Source organism: Scyliorhinus torazame, chromosome 3, assembly GCF_047496885.1.
Source record: "Scyliorhinus torazame isolate Kashiwa2021f chromosome 3, sScyTor2.1, whole genome shotgun sequence".
NCBI lineage: Eukaryota > Metazoa > Chordata > Chondrichthyes > Carcharhiniformes > Scyliorhinidae > Scyliorhinus > Scyliorhinus torazame.
The window spans coordinates 142,320,563-142,341,390 of NC_092709.1; the positions used below are offsets into that span (position 1 = coordinate 142,320,563).

At 45.1% G+C, this 20,828-nt stretch overlaps 1 protein-coding gene across 4 annotated transcripts in view; it reads right to left on the reverse strand.

The window, feature by feature from the left end:
• The window catches only part of scarb2c (scavenger receptor class B, member 2c), a 144,351-nt gene that overhangs the window by 71,855 nt on the left and 51,668 nt on the right, over positions 1–20,828 (reverse strand). For all 4 annotated transcript variants that reach the window (XM_072496315.1, XM_072496317.1, XM_072496318.1 and 1 more), the window contains exons 3-8: positions 15,473–15,620; positions 14,039–14,230; positions 12,434–12,525; positions 11,962–12,081; positions 4,419–4,597; positions 3,354–3,472 (exon numbers count right to left, since the gene is read on the reverse strand). In XM_072496315.1, the coding sequence (XP_072352416.1) occupies positions 3,354–3,472; positions 4,419–4,597; positions 11,962–12,081; positions 12,434–12,525; positions 14,039–14,230; positions 15,473–15,620 (850 nt within the window). The remainder of the gene's footprint in view (positions 1–3,353; positions 3,473–4,418; positions 4,598–11,961; positions 12,082–12,433; positions 12,526–14,038; positions 14,231–15,472; positions 15,621–20,828) is intronic.

Sequence of the window (20,828 nt, forward strand, 5' to 3'; positions counted from 1 at the left end):
GTAAATGGAGGTAAACTACAGAGCTAACCAAGCATCAAATAAATATTAAAGTAATAACCATCCAGTCACATTCTGGATGGAGCACGTTTAAAAACATATTGATTGCAGATCCAATAATTACCAGTGGGTGGCATGAGAGAGTTAACAAAATGTGAAAAGTAAGCAAAACATCATAAAATGCAGCAAAGTAAGTGAAGTTTTTGCCTTAAGAATTATTAACCTCCTTCAACAAATATGATTACAAGACTGTTAAGTTGGCACAAAATTCCATGGAAATGTCTTACCCATTTCCTTTGAAAGTTATAGCTCTTAGGTTACAGTATACCCAATTGCACCATATGCAAGGTAAAATGCCAATCAGCGATTGCCAAAGTGAAATTGGGCACTGGGAAACAGCAACTGTGCTGATATTCTGCAGCAGATGCAGGGGTGAAAGTAATTCATTATCGGTACGATCGTATTCCAACCCCATCCCCCATCCACTCCTAGACATTTAACTTCATTAACTCCTTTGCATGACTTTGATACTTTAAAAAAAAATATATATATTTTAATTCTCCTTTTTCACATTTATCCAAATTTACACCCATCAACAGTAACAAATACAATGTCAATCCCCTGGCCAACAATTCCTCCCTCCCACCAACCCCCAACATTTTAAATACAAACATCGAAGAAAAGGATTCAGGAATCCACGATCCACCCATACATAGTCACCAACAACATACACAGTCCAACCGCCCCCCTAATGTTCGATGTCATCCAATTCTTGAAAGTGCATAATTAACTAAGCCCATGAATTGTAGAACTCTTCCATCCTTTCCCTCAACTCAAACTTCATCTTCGAGTGATAAAAACTCCAACAGATCCCGCCCCCCCCCCCCCCCACCCCCCCCCCCCCCCCACCCCCCCCGCCCCGCCAGGGCACAGGGTGGAGAGACTGACCTCCACCCCCAACAGGATCTCCCTTCGGGCGATTAGCGAGGCGAAGGCCAAAACATCTACCTCCACACCCACTTCCAAGCCCGGCCGATCCGATACCCCGAATATAGCCTCCAGAGGACTCGGCTCAAGCCTCACATGTATTACCTTCGAAATTACCCTGAACACCTCCCTCCAATACCCCTCCAGCTTTGGACAGGACCAAAACGTATGAACGTGCCCCCCCCCGCAACATTCACAAACATCCTCTACCCCCTCAAAGAGACGGCTCATCCTCGCGTCCTACACACCACATTCAGCTGTTTCAGCCACTTTAACTTGAACACATTGTACTTCTAAAATAAAATTTTGCAATGTGTAATTCATTGGCACGAGGAGTTAGTCAATGAGAGTTTTTTTGGTAATTGACTATATAACAAGTAAAATGCATAGCTGGGGCAAAATCCTGGAACTCCCTTCCTAACTGCATAGTGGGTGTGCCTACACCTCAAGGACTGCAGGGGTTCATGAAGGCAACTCATGATCACCTTCTGAAGGGCAACTAGGGATGGGCAATAAATGCTGGCCTAACCAGCCATGCCCACATTCCGTAAATGAATAAAAAAACTAAGTCATTTGTGACTTCTAAAGCTTCCAGGCTATGGTTGAGGCAATGTCATAATATCGCAATAGAAAAGTCCTTTTGCAGTCGCTCCCCAACACCATGACTCCTAATGTAACATTTGCGCTGTCACTACAAAAGCAGATCAACACTTTGAATAATAGTTCTTTATAATCCAATTAACATAGAATTCCTACAGCGCAGAAGGAGGCCATTTGGCCCATCGATTCTGCACTGACCCTCTGAAAGAGCACCCTACTTAAGCCTACTCACCCACCCTATCCCCGTAACCCTGCAACCCCACCTAACATCTACATCTTTGGACTGTGGGAGGAAAACGGAGCACCCAGAGGAAACCCACGCGGGAAGAATGTGCAAACTCCACATCGACAATCTTCCAAGGTCGGAACCGAACACGGGTCCCTGGCATTGTGAGGCAGCAGTGCTAACTACTATGCAACCTTGCCATCCACAACACCGTAAACCCACAAAACAGTAAGCATTTAAAAAATTCCCCTTCCACGGCTTCTGCTGTTGTGTTTTGCAGCTGAATCTCATCCATTCGAAATGTAACTGGCCTCGCAATTCCATCTATTCTGGTTTCAAAAAAAATAACGAGAGCAGAGTTTCCAGCCAGAGTAGTCAATTCTTCGACAAGTACAGTAAGTTTCCATATATTGTCGATAATGTTGTTGACCATTTTCTTTTTAATTTCAGTGGATAAAATACAATGTCTACACAAGCTATTGTGCGATGCAACAAATGCCCATTTCGGTTCCATTGATTTTCAGTAGGTTATGAGGCTCTCACAGTCATCGAGTGGTCAATTCGTTTTGGCAATGTAGTAAACTATACGGAATACACGAGCAGTAGTTTCAAATGCCACTTCTTCACTTTTGGCATTCAGATTAAGAGGAGTTTATTTTTTAGCCTTGGCTTGAGTTTTTTTGTGGGCTGCAGATTTCTGATGTGCATTTATTTTCTTGCGAACAGAGGACAGCTCTGTCTATCGTTTCCATTTGAGGAGATTTCACAAGAGGCCCAGTTGAGAGAGATGTTAACCCCTCTGGCAGGAAGTAACGTCAAATCCGAACTATCACGACACCACGCAAAGCAAAAAGACAGTAGTTTTTATTTTTGAACTCCTCAAATTGCATTTTTGACCAGACAGTAGGCTCTGGTCAAGTCGCCGTTTGCCTACCTGGCAAATCGAGAGTTTTATTTGTCTCCTTCCTTTGTGATGATTCACATGACGAAGGTGCAAAAGTGTCAACGTCTTTCCTCTGTGGAGGACTTCCAGTCTCCATTTGCTGCTGTCCTTTTTGACTGCCAATGCCCCATTACCTCACTTTCACATGTAAACATACCCGTTAGGGTCTGTTGAACATGTTTCTGCTTAGGCCACATTTCCTTTCAACTTACTCTCTACTGTAAATTGCACGCCTGAGATGACAGAATTGACCAAGAAATAACTGGTACTCAAAAGCTAACTTTTGGAATCACATGAGCATCTGCCACCTGACAAGAAGTGAAACCGAAGGGGGGCGGGGGGGGGGGGGGGGGGGGGGGGGTTATATTTTGTTTCTAGAGAATACAAATTATTTCATTTGAGTGATAAATCGAATTCTCTATTATCAATACACTTAAACATGGTCTATAGCACCCATTTGTACTGAAGCTTCAGCCACTTCCTTAATGATACACCATTTACTTTCACCCGAGCAGGTGTGTTTGGTTTTACCTGCATGAATCATTATATTCAGGTGATGAGGTACATGCCTTATCCTGGTCTTGAATTGCATTTACTTACAGGATTTATGTCCAGAAAAGTTTCATGATTGGCCTTATCTGGATGCATTCCTTCAATCGCATCAATAAATTTTTGATCTGCCTGGTAAAAATGTGGAGACGAAAGAATAATAGGAGCACCTATGGAGCAAAAGATAAAAAGGTTAGTTGTTTGAGAGTGCCCACAAGGCATTGTACTCTATAAATGAGGTTACATTGGTTCACAGTGAAACTACTGTGCCATGGATGCATGTGCATGTTAAACTGACACACGGTTACTACCAGAGGAAAGGATTTTTTAAATTTTAAAATAAAATTACAAAAGGTTAGGTTAGTTGATCAATTGTAAATGGTGATCTGCCACAGTAACTAATAAAGTTAGATATCCAGGCTGAGGGGAACAGATATTAACAGAACACTACCTTTATTAACAGCTAGGCCCAGTGGTGGCACTCGTGCCTCAGTCAGGCGAGTTCATACAAAATGTTAAATGCCCACAAGTCAGTTGCAAAATGAGCACAGTCTGGTTAGCAGTGGAATATTTTCTATATCGGAAGTGCAATGTCTTTTGAGCTCCAAATGCTAATTGTGGGTCCTGCAAGTACAGCCTTGGGCCACTTCACCTTCCACTTCCCATTCACAATCGCACTCTGACCTACTACTAGTATCTCAAGCAGCCACACTAAATTCTTCACAGACTACAAATCTAGAAACACACATTGTAATAATATTCTTCTTCTCCAGGCAACATGCTCAGTAATTGGAAACTGACAGGGCAGGGCAAGGAGGCAGGCCCCAAGCCTACCTCTGGCTCAGGGACCAAACCCACACTGTTACAGGCTGCTATACGCTCCCTCAGCTCAGGGACCAAGCCCCACACTGTTGCAGTCATTCTGAACCATGCCCCGGCTGACTAGCCAACTGAGCGGCTACAACCTCCCTCTCTCGCTCTTTCTTCCCCCCCCAATGGTGTAATTATTGACACAAAAACTGTTAATTTTATGTTGGCATGTACAGAACTCCCCTCCGCAGACACCCCTGTGCCTTCCTTGCATCATTTAACAACAGGTGACTCTAATCCAGCTACCTTGTCTGCATGCGCTCACGTTCAATACACCCGATCCCAAGCAGTTGCCAACTGGAACACAGAAACCAGCATTTTCTGGGTTGACAGTAGCATTGGCAAAAACCTCATTTGGCAGCACAAATCGAAAGACTCGTATCCCTTTGACTCCAAGCTCCTGCTCAAAAGTAGTATAGAGAGACCTGTGTTCAAAACAAACACAACATTTTTTAAAAAACACAATCAAACAAGCATGTAGAAGCAGATATTGTTGTTGCTTTCAAAAGGAAGATATCAAGTCAGTATTGGTACAGTCCTGTTTTGCCTCCATTATCTAACACAAATATTGAACCAGTAACAGAAGTTGCTCAGTAATATTAAAAAGGGCTAAGAGTTTAGAAATGGGTCTTATCTGCTTATGATTGTCTGTTTTGAAAGGCACACAGTTACAGCTCGTTTGTAGAAGTGGGAGGACAACATTTTAAAGCATCGGCTTACTTCAATTTGGATGCTGTTTGCCAACACCTTTTTACAATGGGACCATTAAAGCAATCACACTTCCTTTCCGCCCCACCTCTCCTGAAGCCCTTGTAATACACTTGCACAGGTGACTGGTAACTCAAATCTGTCTCAGGCTACTCACCACAGAGAACATCAAAATCTGTTGTCATCTGATGTACACTATGATCAAGGAATGGATTTTCTCCTCCTTAACCGAAGTGGGATTTAGGCCAATTACAGCATCCCTCGATACCTCCAATGAGGTAACCCTCCTCAGCCCAGGCTGGGTTGCAACTCGTACTTTCTTGATCATACATTCATGACAACAAATATCCAAGGCTGCCACGAAGCCCAAACGATAAACACACTCTCAGGTAAAATTGCAATACAATTCATAAAAGGATCCGAATCACAAGCTACATGGATGAACCAACCTCTTGCTTTCCTAACAGGCTGGCAATCGCCAGAATTGCATGCAATTCCAAATGTGTTCAGATATTGGAATTCAAAGGCGATTGCAGAATATTCTTTCCTGATCCCCATCCCAATGAGAAAGTCATGTTCCTCTTTAAAGTGGTGAGAAAGTATAAACAACTTGGACAATAAAGCGCCTTTAATGTAGTAAATGTCAAAAACGCATACTTAAAAACAAGTCTGAAAATAAAGTATATATTTATATAAACTTAGATTACCCAATAATTTTTTTTCCCAATTAAGGGGCAATTGAGCCTGGCCAATTCACCTACCCTGGGTTGTGGGGGTGAGACCCACGCAGACACGGGGAGAAAGTGCAAACTCCATACAGACAGTGACCCGGGGCCAGGATTGAATTTGGGTCCTCAGCTCCATGAGGCACCAGTGCTAACCACTGCGCCACCGTGCTGCCCCTAAAATAATGTATATTCTAATGTGTTAACAGGGGGAATGCACGCTGCAGTGGGGAGTGCCTGATGAGTTCAAACAGTTGTTATTGATGCTGCAGCAATGCTCAATAACAACAAACAAAGAACAAAGAACAAAGAAATGTACAGCACAGGAACAGGCCCTTCGGCCCTCCAAGCCCGTGCCGACCATGCTGCCCGACTAAACTACAATCTTCTACACTTCCTGGGTCCGTATCCTTCTATTCCCATCCTATTCATATATTTGTCAAGATGCCCCTTAAATGTCCCTATCGTCCCTGCTTCCACCACCTCCTCCGGTAGAGAGTTCCAGGCACCCACTACCCTCTGCGTAAAAAACTTGCCTCGTACATCTACTCTAAACCTTGCCCCTCTCACCTTAAACCTGTGCCCCCTAGTAATTGACCCCTCTACCCTGGGGAAAAGCCTCTGACTATCCACTCTGTCTATGCCCCTCATAATTTTGTAGACCTCTATCAGGTCTCCCCTCAACCTCCTTCGTTCCAGTGAGAACAAACCGAGTTTATTCAACCACTCCTCATAGCTAATGCCCTCCATACCAGGCAACATTCTGGTAAATCTCTTCTGCACCCTCTCTAAAGCCTCCACATCCTTCTGGTAGTGTGGCGACCAGAATTGAACACTATACTCCAAGTGTGGCCTAACTAAGGTTCTATACAGCTGCAACATGACTTGCCAATTCTTATACTCAATGCCCCGGCCAATGAAGGCAAGCATGCCGTATGCCTTCTTGACTACCTTCTCCACCTGTGTTGCCCCTTTCAATGACCTGTGGACCTGTACTCCTAGATCTCTTTGACTTTCAATACTCTTGAGGGTTCCACCATTCACTGTATATTCCCTACCTGCATTAGACCTTCCAAAATGCATTACCTCACATTTGTCCGGATTAAACTCCATCTGCCATCTCTCAGCCCAAGTCTCCAGACAATCTAAATCCTGCTGTATCCTCCGACAGTCCTCATCGCTATCTGCAATTCCACCAACCTTTGTGTCGTCTGCAAACTTACTAATCAGACCAGTTACATTTTCCTCCAAATCATTTATATATACTACAAAGAGCAAAGGTCCCAGCACTGATCCCTGTGGAACACCACTGGTCACAGCCCTCCAATTAGAAAAGCATCCCTCCATTGCTACTCTCTGCCTTCTATGGCCTAGCCAGTTCTGTATCCACCTTGCCAGCTCACCCCTGATCCCGTGTGACTTCACCTTTTGTACTAGTCTACCATGAGGGACCTTGTCAAAGGCCTTACTGAAGTCCATATAGACAACATCTACTGCCCTACCTGCATCAATCATCTTAGTGACCTCCTCGAAAAACTCTATCAAGTTAGTGAGACACGACCTCCCCTTCACAAAACCGTGCTGCCTCTCACTAATACGTCCATTTGCTTCCAAATGGGAGTAGATCCTGTCTCGAAGAATTCTCTCCTGTAATTTCCCTACCACTGAAGTAAGGCTCACCGGCCTGTAGTTCCCGGGATTATCCTTGCTACCCTTCTTAAACAGAGGAACAACATTGGCTATTCTCCAGTCCTCCGGGACATCCCCTGAAGACAGCGAGGATCCAAAGATTTCTGTCAAAACCTCAGCAATTTCCTCTCCAGCCTCCTTCAGTAATCTGGGGTAGATCCCATCAGGCCCTGGGGACTTATCTACCTTAATATTTTTTAAGACACCCAACACCTCGTCTTTTTGGATCACAATGTGACCCAGGCTATCTACACCCCCTTCTCCAGACTCAACATCTACCAATTCCTTCTCTTTGGTGAATACTGATGCAAAGTATTCATTTAGTACCTCGCCCATTTCCTCTGGCTCCACACACAGATTCCCTTGCCTATCCTTCAGTGGGCCAACCCTTTCCCTGGCTACCCTCTTGCTTTTTATGTACGTGTAAAAAGCCTTGGGATTTTCCTTAACCCTATTTGCCAATGACTTTTCGTGACCCCTTCTAGCCCTCCTGACTCCTTGCTTAAGTTCCTTCCTACTTTCCTTATATTCCACGCAGGCTTCATCTGTTCCCAGCCTTTTAGCCCTGACAAATGCCTCCTTTTTCTTTTTGACGAGGCCTACAATATCACTCGTCAACCAAGGTTCCCGAAAATTGCCGTATTTATCTTTCTTCCTCACAGGAACATGCTGGTCCTGTATTCCTTTCAACTGCCACTTGAAAGCCTCCCACATGTCAGATGTTGATTTGCCCTCAAACATCCGCCCCCAATCTATGTTCTTCAGTTCCCGCCTAATACTGTTATAATTAGCCTTCCCCCAATTTAGCACATTCATCCTCGGACCACTCTTATCCTTGTCCACCAGTACTTTAAAACTTACTGAATTATGGTCACTGTTACAGAAATGCTCCCCTACTGAAACATCTACCACCTGGCCGGGCTCATTCCCCAATACCAGGTCCAGTACCGCCCCTTCCCGAGTTGGACTGTCTACATATTGTTTTAAGGAGCCCTCCTGGATGCTCCTTACAAACTCCGCCCCGTCTAAGCCCCTGGCACTAAGTGAGTCCCAGTCAATATTGGGGAAGTTGAAGTCTCCCATCACCACAACCCTGTTGTTTTTACTCTTTTCCAAAATCTGTCTACCTATCTGCTCCTCTATCTCCCGCTGGCTGTTGGGAGACCTGTAGTATACCCCCAACATTGTGACTGCACCCTTCTTATTCCTGATCTCTACCCATATAGCCTCACTGCCCTCGGAGGTGTCCTCTCGCAGTACAGCTGTGATATTCTCCCGAACAAGTAGCGCAACTCCACCTCCCCTTTTACATCCCCCTCTATCCCGCCTGAAACATCTAAATCCTGGAACGTTTAGCTGCCAATCCTGCCCTTCCCTCAACCAGGTCTCTGTAATGGCAACAACATCATAGTTCCAAGTACTAATCCAAGCTCTAAGTTCATCTGCCTTACCCGTAATGCTCCTTGCATTAAAACATATGCACTTCAGGCCACCAGACCCGCTGTGTTCAGCAACTTCTCCCTGTCTGCTCTGCCTCAAGAGCCACACTGTCCCTATTCCCTAGTTCTCCCTCAATGCTCTCACCTTCTGACCTATTGCTCCCGTGCCCACCCCCCTGCCATACTAGTTTAACTTCAGCCTTGTGCTCAGTGGAGCTGTAGGTGCTTTTTTCCTTTCCTATGGTGGCGGCCATGGGCTGATCAGTTGTACACCTGGTGGTTTCCTGCTGCTTGAAGATTTTGGCCCCTTCTGCCAGATAATGGACCCTTGTGGTCGTAAATTGTATGGAGTAAGTGGTGGGAATTGAATTCTGCCCAGAGGTGGAATGTCGGCGGGTTACTGCACCTGACAGAAGTCGAATAAGGCGACAGTGCTGGAGGTGGAGGGTCTGCATGGCACAGCTACAGAAGGCATGGCGGAACCGGGGGTGTCGTCGCATTCACCCCATTGCCAGTGGAGCAATTGATGGAGTTGATTAAGGGGGAGCTTCGGCAGCATCAATTAGAGGTGCAGGAGCACTGGTCGAAGGTGATCGAGGGAGCGGCAGCCCCACTTCGTGGGGCCATGGAGCGGGTAGAGTCGCTGGGTGCAGCGATCCAAGAGGTGGAAAGGGCGATGACAGGCCACAGTGATCAAATTGTGGAGTTGGAAGCAAAGTTTGTGATGCTGGGAGCGGTCTGTAAGGAGATGAAAATAAAAGGTGGACGAACAGGAGAATCAGTCCAGACGGCAGAACCTGTGCATTGTAGGCCTGCCGGAGGGGGTGAAGGGAACGAGTGCCAGGGTCAACGTCTTGAAGATGTTGGTGAAGCTGGTGCATGAGGGGGTTTGCAAGATGGCCCTGGAGATGAACCGAGCATATCAATTGTTAAGGCAGAGGCTGAGAGCAGGGGAGCCACCAAGGGCGGCAATTGTGAGAATGCACTGATTCCAGGTGAAGGAGCAGATCTAGAGGTGGGCGAGGATGACGAGAGACTATTTGGGAGGGCCAGCGGATCTGGATATACTAACACATTGGTGTCTACCTGGCCAAGCAGCGGGCTGGCTTTAAGCGGGCCAAGGCAGTATAGGTCCAGTTCAGTGTGCTGTACCCAGCCAAATTTTGGGTGACTTATAAGGGGAAGGAATATTATTTTACGATACCAGAGGAGGCACATGGTTTTATCAAGGAGCATGGTCTGGAGGAGGGTTGATTGGTGGAATGTTCTTAATGTTTTGGTTTCGGAGTAGTTTGTATAATTTTTACCAATGTTGTGTTATGTTTTCACATGTTGGCCTTGTTGGTATTTTACAATGGTTGAGGGAAGATGGGTCGGAGTCCTGGGCGTCTCTCTCCTGTTGGCTGAGGGAGGGAGGGGCTGTGACTCCTCCAAAGGTTGGAGGTGGGTAGGCTGTGTGGGGGAAGAGGCTGTTCGGGCGGGGGCCTTTTTTTCAGCTTTCAGGGGGGAGTTACCGTGCCAGCAAGTATGCTGGTGAACGGAAGCAGTGTGTGTGGGGGGGGGGGGGGAGATGGTTCTGATGGCAGATTCAAGTGTGGGGGTAGGCCGGGGGGGGGAATGAGGATAGTGTGGGGGTTGAATGGGCCGCTGAAGCAAACTAGGGTTTTTGTGCATTTGAAAAGTTTGAAGGCAGAGGTAGTGTTACTTCAGGACACACACTTGTAGGCTTCGGCCTTACAAGTCTGGAATCAGCTACAACAACATTTTAGTATCATTGATGGTTATTTGTGGGAATCACAGGTTTACGTCCAGCAGGGATGGATGTGGCATTTAAGCGGTGGAATCGGGAAGGGGTTGAACGCGTGAGGGACTTATTCGTGGAAGGAAAGTTTGCAAGATTGAGCAAGTTGCAGAAGAAATATATTGGGTGTGGAAGGAGAAGAGTTCAGGTAAATACACTTATGGGATTTTGCGGAAGGAAGAGGTGCCCTTGTTCCCTTGGCTGCCGGATTGCACTTTTGTTTGACAGATTGTTGTCGCCAGATTAGTTGGGAGACGGGAAAATTGCGTATATTTACAGATGGCTGGTGGGCACAGGTGAAGCACGAATTCAGATGAAGCAGAAGTGGGAGGAAGAGATGGGCATGGGGTGGGGGGGGTTGATGTGTGGAGTGAGATTATGCATTGGGTCAATGCTTTGTCGTCCTGTGCCAGGACGAGCTTGGCACAGTTCAAACTGGTGCATAGGGCCCATATGTTGCGCATGCATGAGTGGGTTCTTTGCCGAGGTAGAGGATAAGTGTGAGAGATGTGGAGGGGCCGGCAAATCACGTCAACATGTTTTGGTCATGTCCTAGATTTTGAATCCCGACATTTGAAGCATTATCGCAAATTGCGGGGTGGAGATGTCGCCGGACCCTCTAGTGGCAATCTTTAGGATGTCGGAGCTGCTGGAGGGGAGGGGGGGCAGAGGTAGTTGCTTTCGCCACTCTGCCCACTGGCGAATTCTGCTGAGGTGGAAGTGGGTGGAGTCACCAAGGCTTTTTAAAAAAAACATATATATTTTAAAAAAATTTTAAGAGTACCCAATTCTTTTTCCCCCCCAACTACGGGGCAATTTAGCATGGCCAATCCACCTGCCTTGCACATCTTTGTGTTGTGGGGGTGAGACCCACGCAAACACGGGGAGAATGTGCAAACTCCACACGGACAGTGACATGGGACCGGGATCAAACCTAGGTCCTCAGTGCCGTGAGGCAGCAGCGCTAACCACTGCACCACCATGCTGTCCCCAGCTCTCATCTCTATAATGACTATACCGTGCCCTCTCTCAGCAATCTCTTTCAGCCCTACACCACTCCTGTGCATTCTTCTAGTTCTAGCCACTTGTACATACTGCATTTTTATTACCCCCACTTCCGGCATCCAGGTTCTAAGCCCTGGAATATCCTTCCCAAACCTCCCATCTCTAACAATTTCCTCCTTTAAGATGCTCCTTAAAACTGCCCTCTTTAAGCTAAGCTTTTAGTCACCCGTCTTAATATCTTCTCCTTTGGTTTGATGTCAATAGTGGTCCGATTACATGCCCGAAAATCCTCATGATGTTTTAATACATTAAAAGGCACTATATAGATGCAATTTTTGTTGCTATCAGTGTTGCATATTTATCAGTGCTCCTAACTAGTCGGGTCTACCAAAACCATGAACACGGACGCACCCTTTTCTTACCGGCAAAGATCTGAAGAAAAGAAGAGAAGGGTATCGTTTTTAGTTACTAATGGGTGGAAGGAAGTACCATCAGTCCCATTGATCATATTGCACGTGTCCGTTGTCCACCAATCCAATGAGCTAAAGATGAAATCAGGGAGGGGGAAAAAGAGAAAACAAAAGGAAAGAAATCTTGCATTATAACTGTAATTAAAGGAGCGGAAACGACCATCAATATGCATGAAATGTGCATTACATATCCTACTTTTACAAACTGATCTTTATATTGCATCATAGTCAACAAATGTAATTGAGATTTCCACACATTATCCCATTTCAAATTGGTAGCTCCAAATATTCTACTGCAAGTTGATTAGTCAAAACCCAACCCTCGTTTAAGGTTTCCCGAGCAGTAACCTTTTGTTTAGATTTGGACATTTTATTCAATTCAATAGATTTTAATCTTTAATTGGAAACAAAAAAAAGTACTTACTTGTTACCTCTCCATTCAACAATTCTAGTAAAATTTTTATAGTTTTCTTGTCCCGTGAGAAAAACATATTCACCATCGTTTGTCCCATTCATCTGAAAACATAATGCATTAGGAAGCGGGACTGTAAAGCAAACTAGTACACAAGTAGATTGTACTGACCCCCATTATAACAATTTAAATAATTTAACATTCACACACCAAACTGCATCCCCCACCCTCAACACAAAAAATCAATTAAAATACCAATAATGATTCATGAAACAGAGCAGTGTACAAACTCGTCTGGTCAATCCACAGGAAAGTACACATCTTAAAAATATACCGTGGCCAAGGAATAATTGGGGAAAATGGAATTTTTCTTTTTTTAAAATAAATTTAGAGTATCTAATTCTTTTTTTCCCCCAAATAAGGGGCAATTTAGCGTGGCCAATTCAGCAACTCTGCACAGGAATGCTTAGCAGTAGCACAGTGGTTAGCACTGCTGCTTCACAGCACCAGGGTCCCAGGTTCGATTCCCGGCTTGGGTCACTGTCTGTGCAGAGTCTGCATATTCTCCCCATGTCTGCATGGGTTTCCTCCGGGTGCTCCGGTTTCCTCCCACAAGTACCGAAAGACGAGCTGTTAGGTAATTTGGACATTCTGAATTCTCCCTCAAGTGTACCCAAACAGGCGCCATAGTGTACAGCTAGAGGATTTCCACAGTAACTTCATTGCAGTGTTAATGTAAGCCTACCTGTGACAATAATAAAGATTATAATAACTTTTTAAAGGATAACACTACATTCAACCAGGCGAATTGAGAGCCTATCATGAATTCAGTTTTAATCTACTACATTCAAAAAGTACTGCAAAGAAAAGGAATCTTTCCCAGTCCCATTTCCCACACAGTGGTGGACAACTCAAACTGATCTTGTGTTTTTAAATTTAGAATATTCCATTGTTTTTTCCCCAATTAAGGGGCAATTTAGCGTGGCCAATCCACCTACCACACACATTTTGTTTGGGTTGTGGGGTTGAGACCCACGCAGACATGGGGAGAATGAGCAAACTCCAAACGGGGGTGGGGTCGAACCTAGGTCCTCAGCACGGTGAGGCAGCAATGCTAACCACTGCGCTGCCCGTATCATTCATTTCATGTGTTCCAAGTTCTGCTGGAAAACATATTGTTTCAATGCCATTTTCCGAGACAACAAATACAGCTCATCGCCAACGTCCTGTATGCAACCTGACATGTCTATTTTTCTTCAAAGCTATTTTGACCACATAGCGGCCAACAGCTCAAAAGATGTAATTATAGCACTGGGAAGTTTCCCAAAATGTCAATTAAGTCAGCAGTACTAAACAAACAGGCACTGAGCCACCCTACATTAAATTGGGGGGGGGGGGAAAGAGGAGGAGGGGGAAGAGGAGGATCAGAGTCAACATCTGAAGAGAACACTGACCATCGACTTATACTTTGTCACAAAAACTGGATTTGAAAAGTTCCCAGGGATTTTCTCCCAAAATGTTGGCTGAATTGCTGTGCAATTTTCAGTTCACATTGCAGATTCCTGACAGTGACAGTTCATCACCATTCACTCGAGGTTAAGTGCAAGTATGACTTACCTTGTAATAGAGCCCAAAGTAATCATCAACGTCCCTTTTGAAGAAATGGATACCTGAAAGGACAGGATCTTTGTAACCCCAAAGCAGCTCATGTACTGTCCGTGTTGTAAAAAGACCCGCCCCTTTGAACGTAAACAGAGCTTCGGCCAGTAAAATATAGGAACTGGAAAATTTTGCCATATTCATTATAGTCTGTTTACAAGAAGAAACAAAAGTATATCAATTCAAACAAGGGCTAAATAAAAAAAATAAGCTCTCATATATAGCTGACTTAGGAGTTTTGTTCCTGTATAGCTGCCTATGAAATAGGATAAATTTTGCCTTGAGTCTTCTGGTCATTGACAGAGGGAGTGGAGTGGTAGACATTCTTCAGATGCAGGACAGGGAAAACAAAATGTGTAGACCAGTTACGACACATTCTTCGTCCTTTGAACTGCCACAGGAGAGCTAGCACGCCCCACCCCAAGTCAATCACAGGATTTTCAAGGGTTAATTGGCAGGATTGACCAGGGCTCTGGAAGGATCTCTGTTGGAAGCCTCAGCTATTCAGTATATTTGTTGACAGGTTAGGTGCTGGGACGGAAAGCCATATCTTCAAATTTGCCAATGACACAAAGTGAGGTGAGCATTGCAAACAGTGTAGGTGGAAGCATAGAGATATTGAAAGGTGAATGGACAAAGCTATGACAATAGCATTTCAGATGTGAGACCAATCACATTGGACCGAAAGAGCAGAGAACAGGCTGCGTTCTAAATAGCAAACAGCTAGAAATAGATGCACCTGAAGAACTTGTAAGTCTAGGCACATAGGTTGTTTAAATGTCACAAAAAAGCACAAACAAATAAGCAAAAGGCTAATGGAATGCTGGTTTTTACATCTAGAGGAATAAAATATGAAGAGCTAGAGGTCATACTTCAGCTATACAAACTTCAGCACCCGGAGGAAACCCTCGCAGACACGGGAGAACGTGCATACTCGACACAGATACCCAAGGCCGGAATCGATCCCGGGTCCCTGGCATGGTGATGCAGCAGTACTCACCACTGTGCCCCATGCTGCCCCTCTAGGGACAATCTCAAGCATTTGGTAGCCTATTGGCTGCTCAACTCGATTAGAAGTCCCAGTGTCAAAGGTTTGGAGCACAGCCGAAGGTCTCAACATTCACCTTTTTTTAATGCGAACACAGACCCAACCTGGAATTCCCAAATTAGGGCAGCTGGTTCCACAGGTGCAGTGCCCCTAAATACCTCCCTTTCGATAAGCTGAAGTTTCAGCACTGAAATCCAAAGGTTATTTCAGAAATATTTCTGGCTAAAAATGTCCATTGAAAATCAAAAGCAGCTCAAATTTCAAAGTTTATCTCAAATACATGCAAGTTAATCAAATTGTATCTTGGCGTGTCTGTTGAATAGAGGTTCAAAAAAGCAACTCACCACAACTGGAATATTCACTGTCCTAATTAAGTCAGTTGTAGGATTTCCTTTAGACAACTCGGGGACAAATATATAGGTCTTAGAGGTCAGCGCAGACACCATTTCGCCATCATCCAGAAACGTCACATTTTCTTTTGGTTTATACTCTCTGAAAGATTATGCCAAATCTGGTTGCTACTTAAAGTAATAATTCAGGGACAAAAACACAATCTTTCAAGCAGCAGGTACAAAGCCCTCTCCCCACCAAAACCCACTTCATCAAGCTTGATGCCTCAGTGGATTTACCTAGCCTTGTGTTGGTGTCACACTGACCCAGGAAGGTGGGATGGGGATAAAGGTTGCACTCACTCGTCACTTTTCACAATTTCCATACCCGGGAAAGCACTGCTATACCAATTAATTACTTCTGAAGTTTGTCATTGCTTTGTGGGCAGGCACAGCAGCTAATTTTACCAGGGGAAAACAGGAGATAAATGAGAAGTTCATCTGTTACGGTGAGTTGGCCGAGGTGTGAACGTTAGCCACAACACAGAAGTACATACAAAGTGCGACAAGATCCTTTATGGCCACCGAAACAGATATGGAAACACTCTGTTTCATGTTTTGTGGACACGGTGCACCTCTGACAATATTACATTTCTTTACTTCTGCAATGGATTTTCAGCCTAGATTATGTCCTGGAGCTGGGCATCGACCGACCACTCAAGAGGGCATTACAAGAGTAAGTGAGCATGTGCGGAGAGCAAGAGCGTGAGAGAGCCCAAAAAGCCAGTGAGGGAGGGCGGGGGTTCAACATATAGACAACTGTATTCGGAAAAAAATCAACATGACAATTACTGGAGAGAATTCTTCGAGACAGGATCTACTCCGATTTGGAAGCAAATGGACGTATTAGTGAGAGGCAGCATGGTTTTGTGAAGGGGAGGTCGTGTCTCACTAACTTGATAGAGTTTTTCGAGGAGGTCACTAAGATGATTGATGCAGGTAGGGCAGTGGATGTTGTCTATATGGACTTCAGTAAGGCCTTTGACAAGGTCTCTCATGGTAGACGAGTACAAAACGTGAAGTCACACGGGATCAGGGGTGAGCTGGCAAGGTGGATACAGAACTGGCTAGGTCATAGAAGGCAGAGAGTAGCAATGGAAGGATGCTTTTCTAATTGGAGGGCTGTGACCAGTGGTGTTCCACAGGGATCAGTGCTGGGACCTTTGCTCTTTGTAGTATATATAAATGATTTGGAGGAAAATGTAACTGGTCTGATTAGTAAGTTTGCAGACGACACAAAGGTTGGTGGAATTGCAGATAGCGATGAGGACTGTCAGAGGATACAGCAGGATTTAGATTGTTTGGAGACTTGGGCGGAGAGATGGCAGATGGAGTTTAATCCGGACAAATGTGAGGTAATGCATTTTGGAAGGTCTAATGCAGGTAGGGAATATACAGTGAATGGTAGAACCCTCAAGAGTATTGTAAGTCAAAGAGATCTAGGAGTACATGTCCACAGGTCACTGAAAGGGGCAACACAGGTGGAGAAGGTAGTCAAGAAGGCATACGGCATGCTTGCCTTCATTGGCCGGGGCATTGAGTATAAGAATTGGCAAGTCATGTTGCAGCTGTATAGAACCTTAGTTATGCCACACTTGGAGTATAGTGTTCAATTCTGGTTGCCACACTACCAGAAGGATGTGGAGGCTTTAGAGAGGGTGCAGAAGAGATTTACCAGAATGTTGCCTGGTATGGAGGGCATTAGCTATGAGGAGCGGTTGAATAAACTCGGTTTGTTCTCACTGGAACGAAGGAGGTTGAGGGGCGACCTGATAGAGGTCTACAAAATTATGAGGGGCATAGACAGAGTGGATAGTCAGAGGCTTTTCCCCGGGGTAGAGGAGTCAATTACTAGGGGGCATAGGTTTAAGGTGAGAGGGGCAAGGTTTAGAGTAGATGTACGAGGCAAGTTTTTTATGCAGAGGGTAGTGGGTGCCTGGAACTCGTTACCGGAGGAGGTGGTGGAAGCAGGGACGATAGTGACATTTAAGGGGCATCTTGACAAATACATGAATAGGATGGGAATAGAGGGATACGGACCCAGGAAGTGTAGAAGATTGTAGTTTAGTCGGGCAGCATGGTCGGCACGGGCTTGGAGGGCCAAAGGGCCTGTTCCCGGGCTGTACATTTCTTTGTTCTTTGACAGCAGAGGGAAACAGCCAAGTGATTAGTTGGGGAGTATTTCGTCATTTATCCGTTTGAATTCAGTAATATATTAGCAGTTGTGAGGTTTTATTAGTGGCAGCAGTAATAATTACAGGTAGTGCAGCTAATTGGGGGCAGCAGGGCTTATTAACGAGACATTAAAAAAAGTAAAAAATTAACACATGATGAAGATAGCAAGGTCGGTGATGTGTTGCAACTGCAAAATGCGGGAGCTCATGGACACCAGCGTGATCCAGGGCAAATACATCTACAGTGCAGCTCGAGGAGCTTCAGCTCAGTCATTGAGCTAGAGTCAGGCACCGTGAGGCATCGGGGAGGGTGAAAATTACATGGACACTTTACTGAAGGAGGCAGTTGCACCTCATGGGCCAGGCAGAGCTTTAAAGTTAGGCAGATATAGGGACTCGGCATGTAGCGATGGAGGAGCTTCAGTCCTCGGACTTGTCCAACAAGTAGGAGGTACGTGCTACCTGTGTGAATGAGAAGGACTGCAAGGTGAATCAGTGGACTGACTATGATGAAGAGTGCCATTCAAGTGAAGTGAACAAGAAGGAATGTGCTACTGATAGGAGACAGCAGAACCAGGAGGAAAGATATGGTTCTCTGTAACCATGACCAGGGCCTCTAAATGTGCTGTCACCGGCTTGGTTCCAGAATTAAGGATCTCTGGTCACGGCTGGAGGATCCAGCTGTTATGATCTACATGGGAGCCAAAGACATAGAAAAACATTATTCCTAGTTCTACCCAAAAGAACTTGGAGTTCTGGTCCAAAATGAAACACCGATCAAGATAATCATCTCTAGATTGTTATCTGAGCCACAGGCTAATTGGCATAGGGTCATGCAGATTAGAGAATTAAACGCATGGCTCCAAGAGTGGTGTTGGATGGAAGGGTTTTGCTTCATGGGACACAGGCATCAGTATTCTGGAAAGAGAAAGCTATTCTTTTGGGATACGTTCCACTTGAATCGGCCAGGACAAATGCCCAGCCAAATGCATAACTAGGGCTGTGTAGGGAAAGGTCTGGGTGAAAGGAGACATAGAAATCAAAAGAGAAAAGTTGAGGCATTGGAACAACATAGCGAGTTGGACAAGACAAGAACAGTGGGGAAGAGAGATAACAAAAATTGTACATGCACAAAAACAGCCTTTGCCACAATTGTACATGAACACAAACAATTAAATTCTTAGCTGGGCCATACTTGGAATATAGTGTTCAATTCTGGTCGTCACACTACCAAAAGGATGTGGAGGCTTTGGAGAGGGTACAGAAGAGGTTTACCAGGATGTTGTCTGGTATGGTGGCACAGTGGTTAGCACTGCTGTCTCACAATTTCAGGATCCTGTGTTCAATTCTGGCCTCGGGTGACTGTCTGTGTGGAGTTTGCACTTTCTCCCCACGTGCGTGGGTTTCATCCGGGTGCGTCAGTTTCCTCCCAAAGTCCAAAGATGTGCAGGTTAGGTGGATGGGCTATGCTAAATTGCCCCTTAGTGTCCAAAAGGTTAGGATGGGGTTACTGGGTTGGGGTGGAGGTGTGGGTTAGAGGTAGGGTGCTCTGTCAAGGGCCGGGCAGACTAAATGGGCCGAATGGACTCCTTCGGCACTGTAAAATCTATGATTCTATGGTATGGAGGGCATTAGCTATGAGGAGAGGTTGTATAAACTCAGTTTGTTCTCGCTGGAACGACGGAGCTTGAGGGGCAACCTGATGGAAGTCAACAAAATTATGAGGGGCATTTGACAAAGTGGATAGTCAGAAGATTTTTCCAGGGTGGAAGAGTTAATTACCAGGGGGACATAGGTTTAAGGTGCAAGGGGCAAAGTTTAGAGGAGTTGAGAGAGGGAAGTTTGTTTTTTTTTTAAAAACAGAGGGTAGTGGATGCCTGGAACTCATTGCCGGAGGTGGTGGAGGAAGCAGGTACGATAGTGACGTTTTAAGGGGCGTCTTGACAAATACATGAATAGGATGGGAAGAGAGGGATATGGACCCCGGAAGTGTAGACGGTTTTAGGTTAGACGGGCAGCATGTCGGTGCAGGCTTGGAGGGCCGAAGGGCCTGTCCCTGTGCTGCATTTTCTTTGTTCTTTCTTCATCTGAATTCATGAAGCGTACTGCAATTGGATAGGTCAACTAATGGCATAAATAGAGGTAAATGTTTTAGATCTAATCACCATTACAGAAACAGAGTTACAAGGTGATCAAGGTTGGGAGATAAACATTCCAGGGTGCACAATATTTAAGAAAGAAAGTCAGAATGGCAGTAGGAGGGGGTAGCCCTGATAATAAAGATGACATAAGTGAGAAAGGATCTAGCCTCTGAAGATCATGAAGTAGAATCATTCCGGGTGGAAATTAGGAATAGCAAGAGTCAGGAAACACTGGTGGGAACAGTTTGTAGGCCCCCTAGCTGTTATACCCTTGGACAGGGCATTAAACAAGAAAATACTGGAGCTTGTAACAAAGGCAATGTAATAATTGTGAGGGACAAATCTTCAAAGACTGGGACAATCAAGTTGGCAAGAGTGGTCAAGACGATGTAGTGGAATGATTTTGTGACTGTTTCTTAGATCCAGTATTATGTAACGGAGCAGGGTTAATCAGTAGTGTCGTAGGAAATGATGCACTGGGAAATAGCAACCATAATGCCACTGAAGACCTTTTAAAGTAACAGTCCAATCGCAAACAAAATTCTTTAATAAATACAATTGCGTGGGCATGAGGGAAGGACTAGTGAAGGTAAATTGGGTAAATAGACAAAGGTATGGTGGTAAATGAGCAGTGGGAAACATTTAAAGAAACCATTCAAAATGTTCATCAAAAATATATCCCACTGAAAAACAAAAACTCAGCAAGACAGATCCATTCATGGCTCACTTCAGAAGTTAAGGATAGTATGGGATTAAAAAAGGTGAAAAATACCTTGAATTCGGCCAGTGGTCAGGGACAGGTAGGTGTGGCTGCGAGTGAGGCTGAGGCAGGTAGAGGGATCCAGGAGGTAGAGTTGCAGGAGCCTCATTCCCTGAACTTTTCGAACAGGTTCGAGATTCGTGCTCCCTGCGTGGACGGGAACGGGAACGGCAGGGAGGATAAGCAAACGGACCACAGAATCATGGTACAGGGAGCCATTCCAAGTTGGGGGGGGG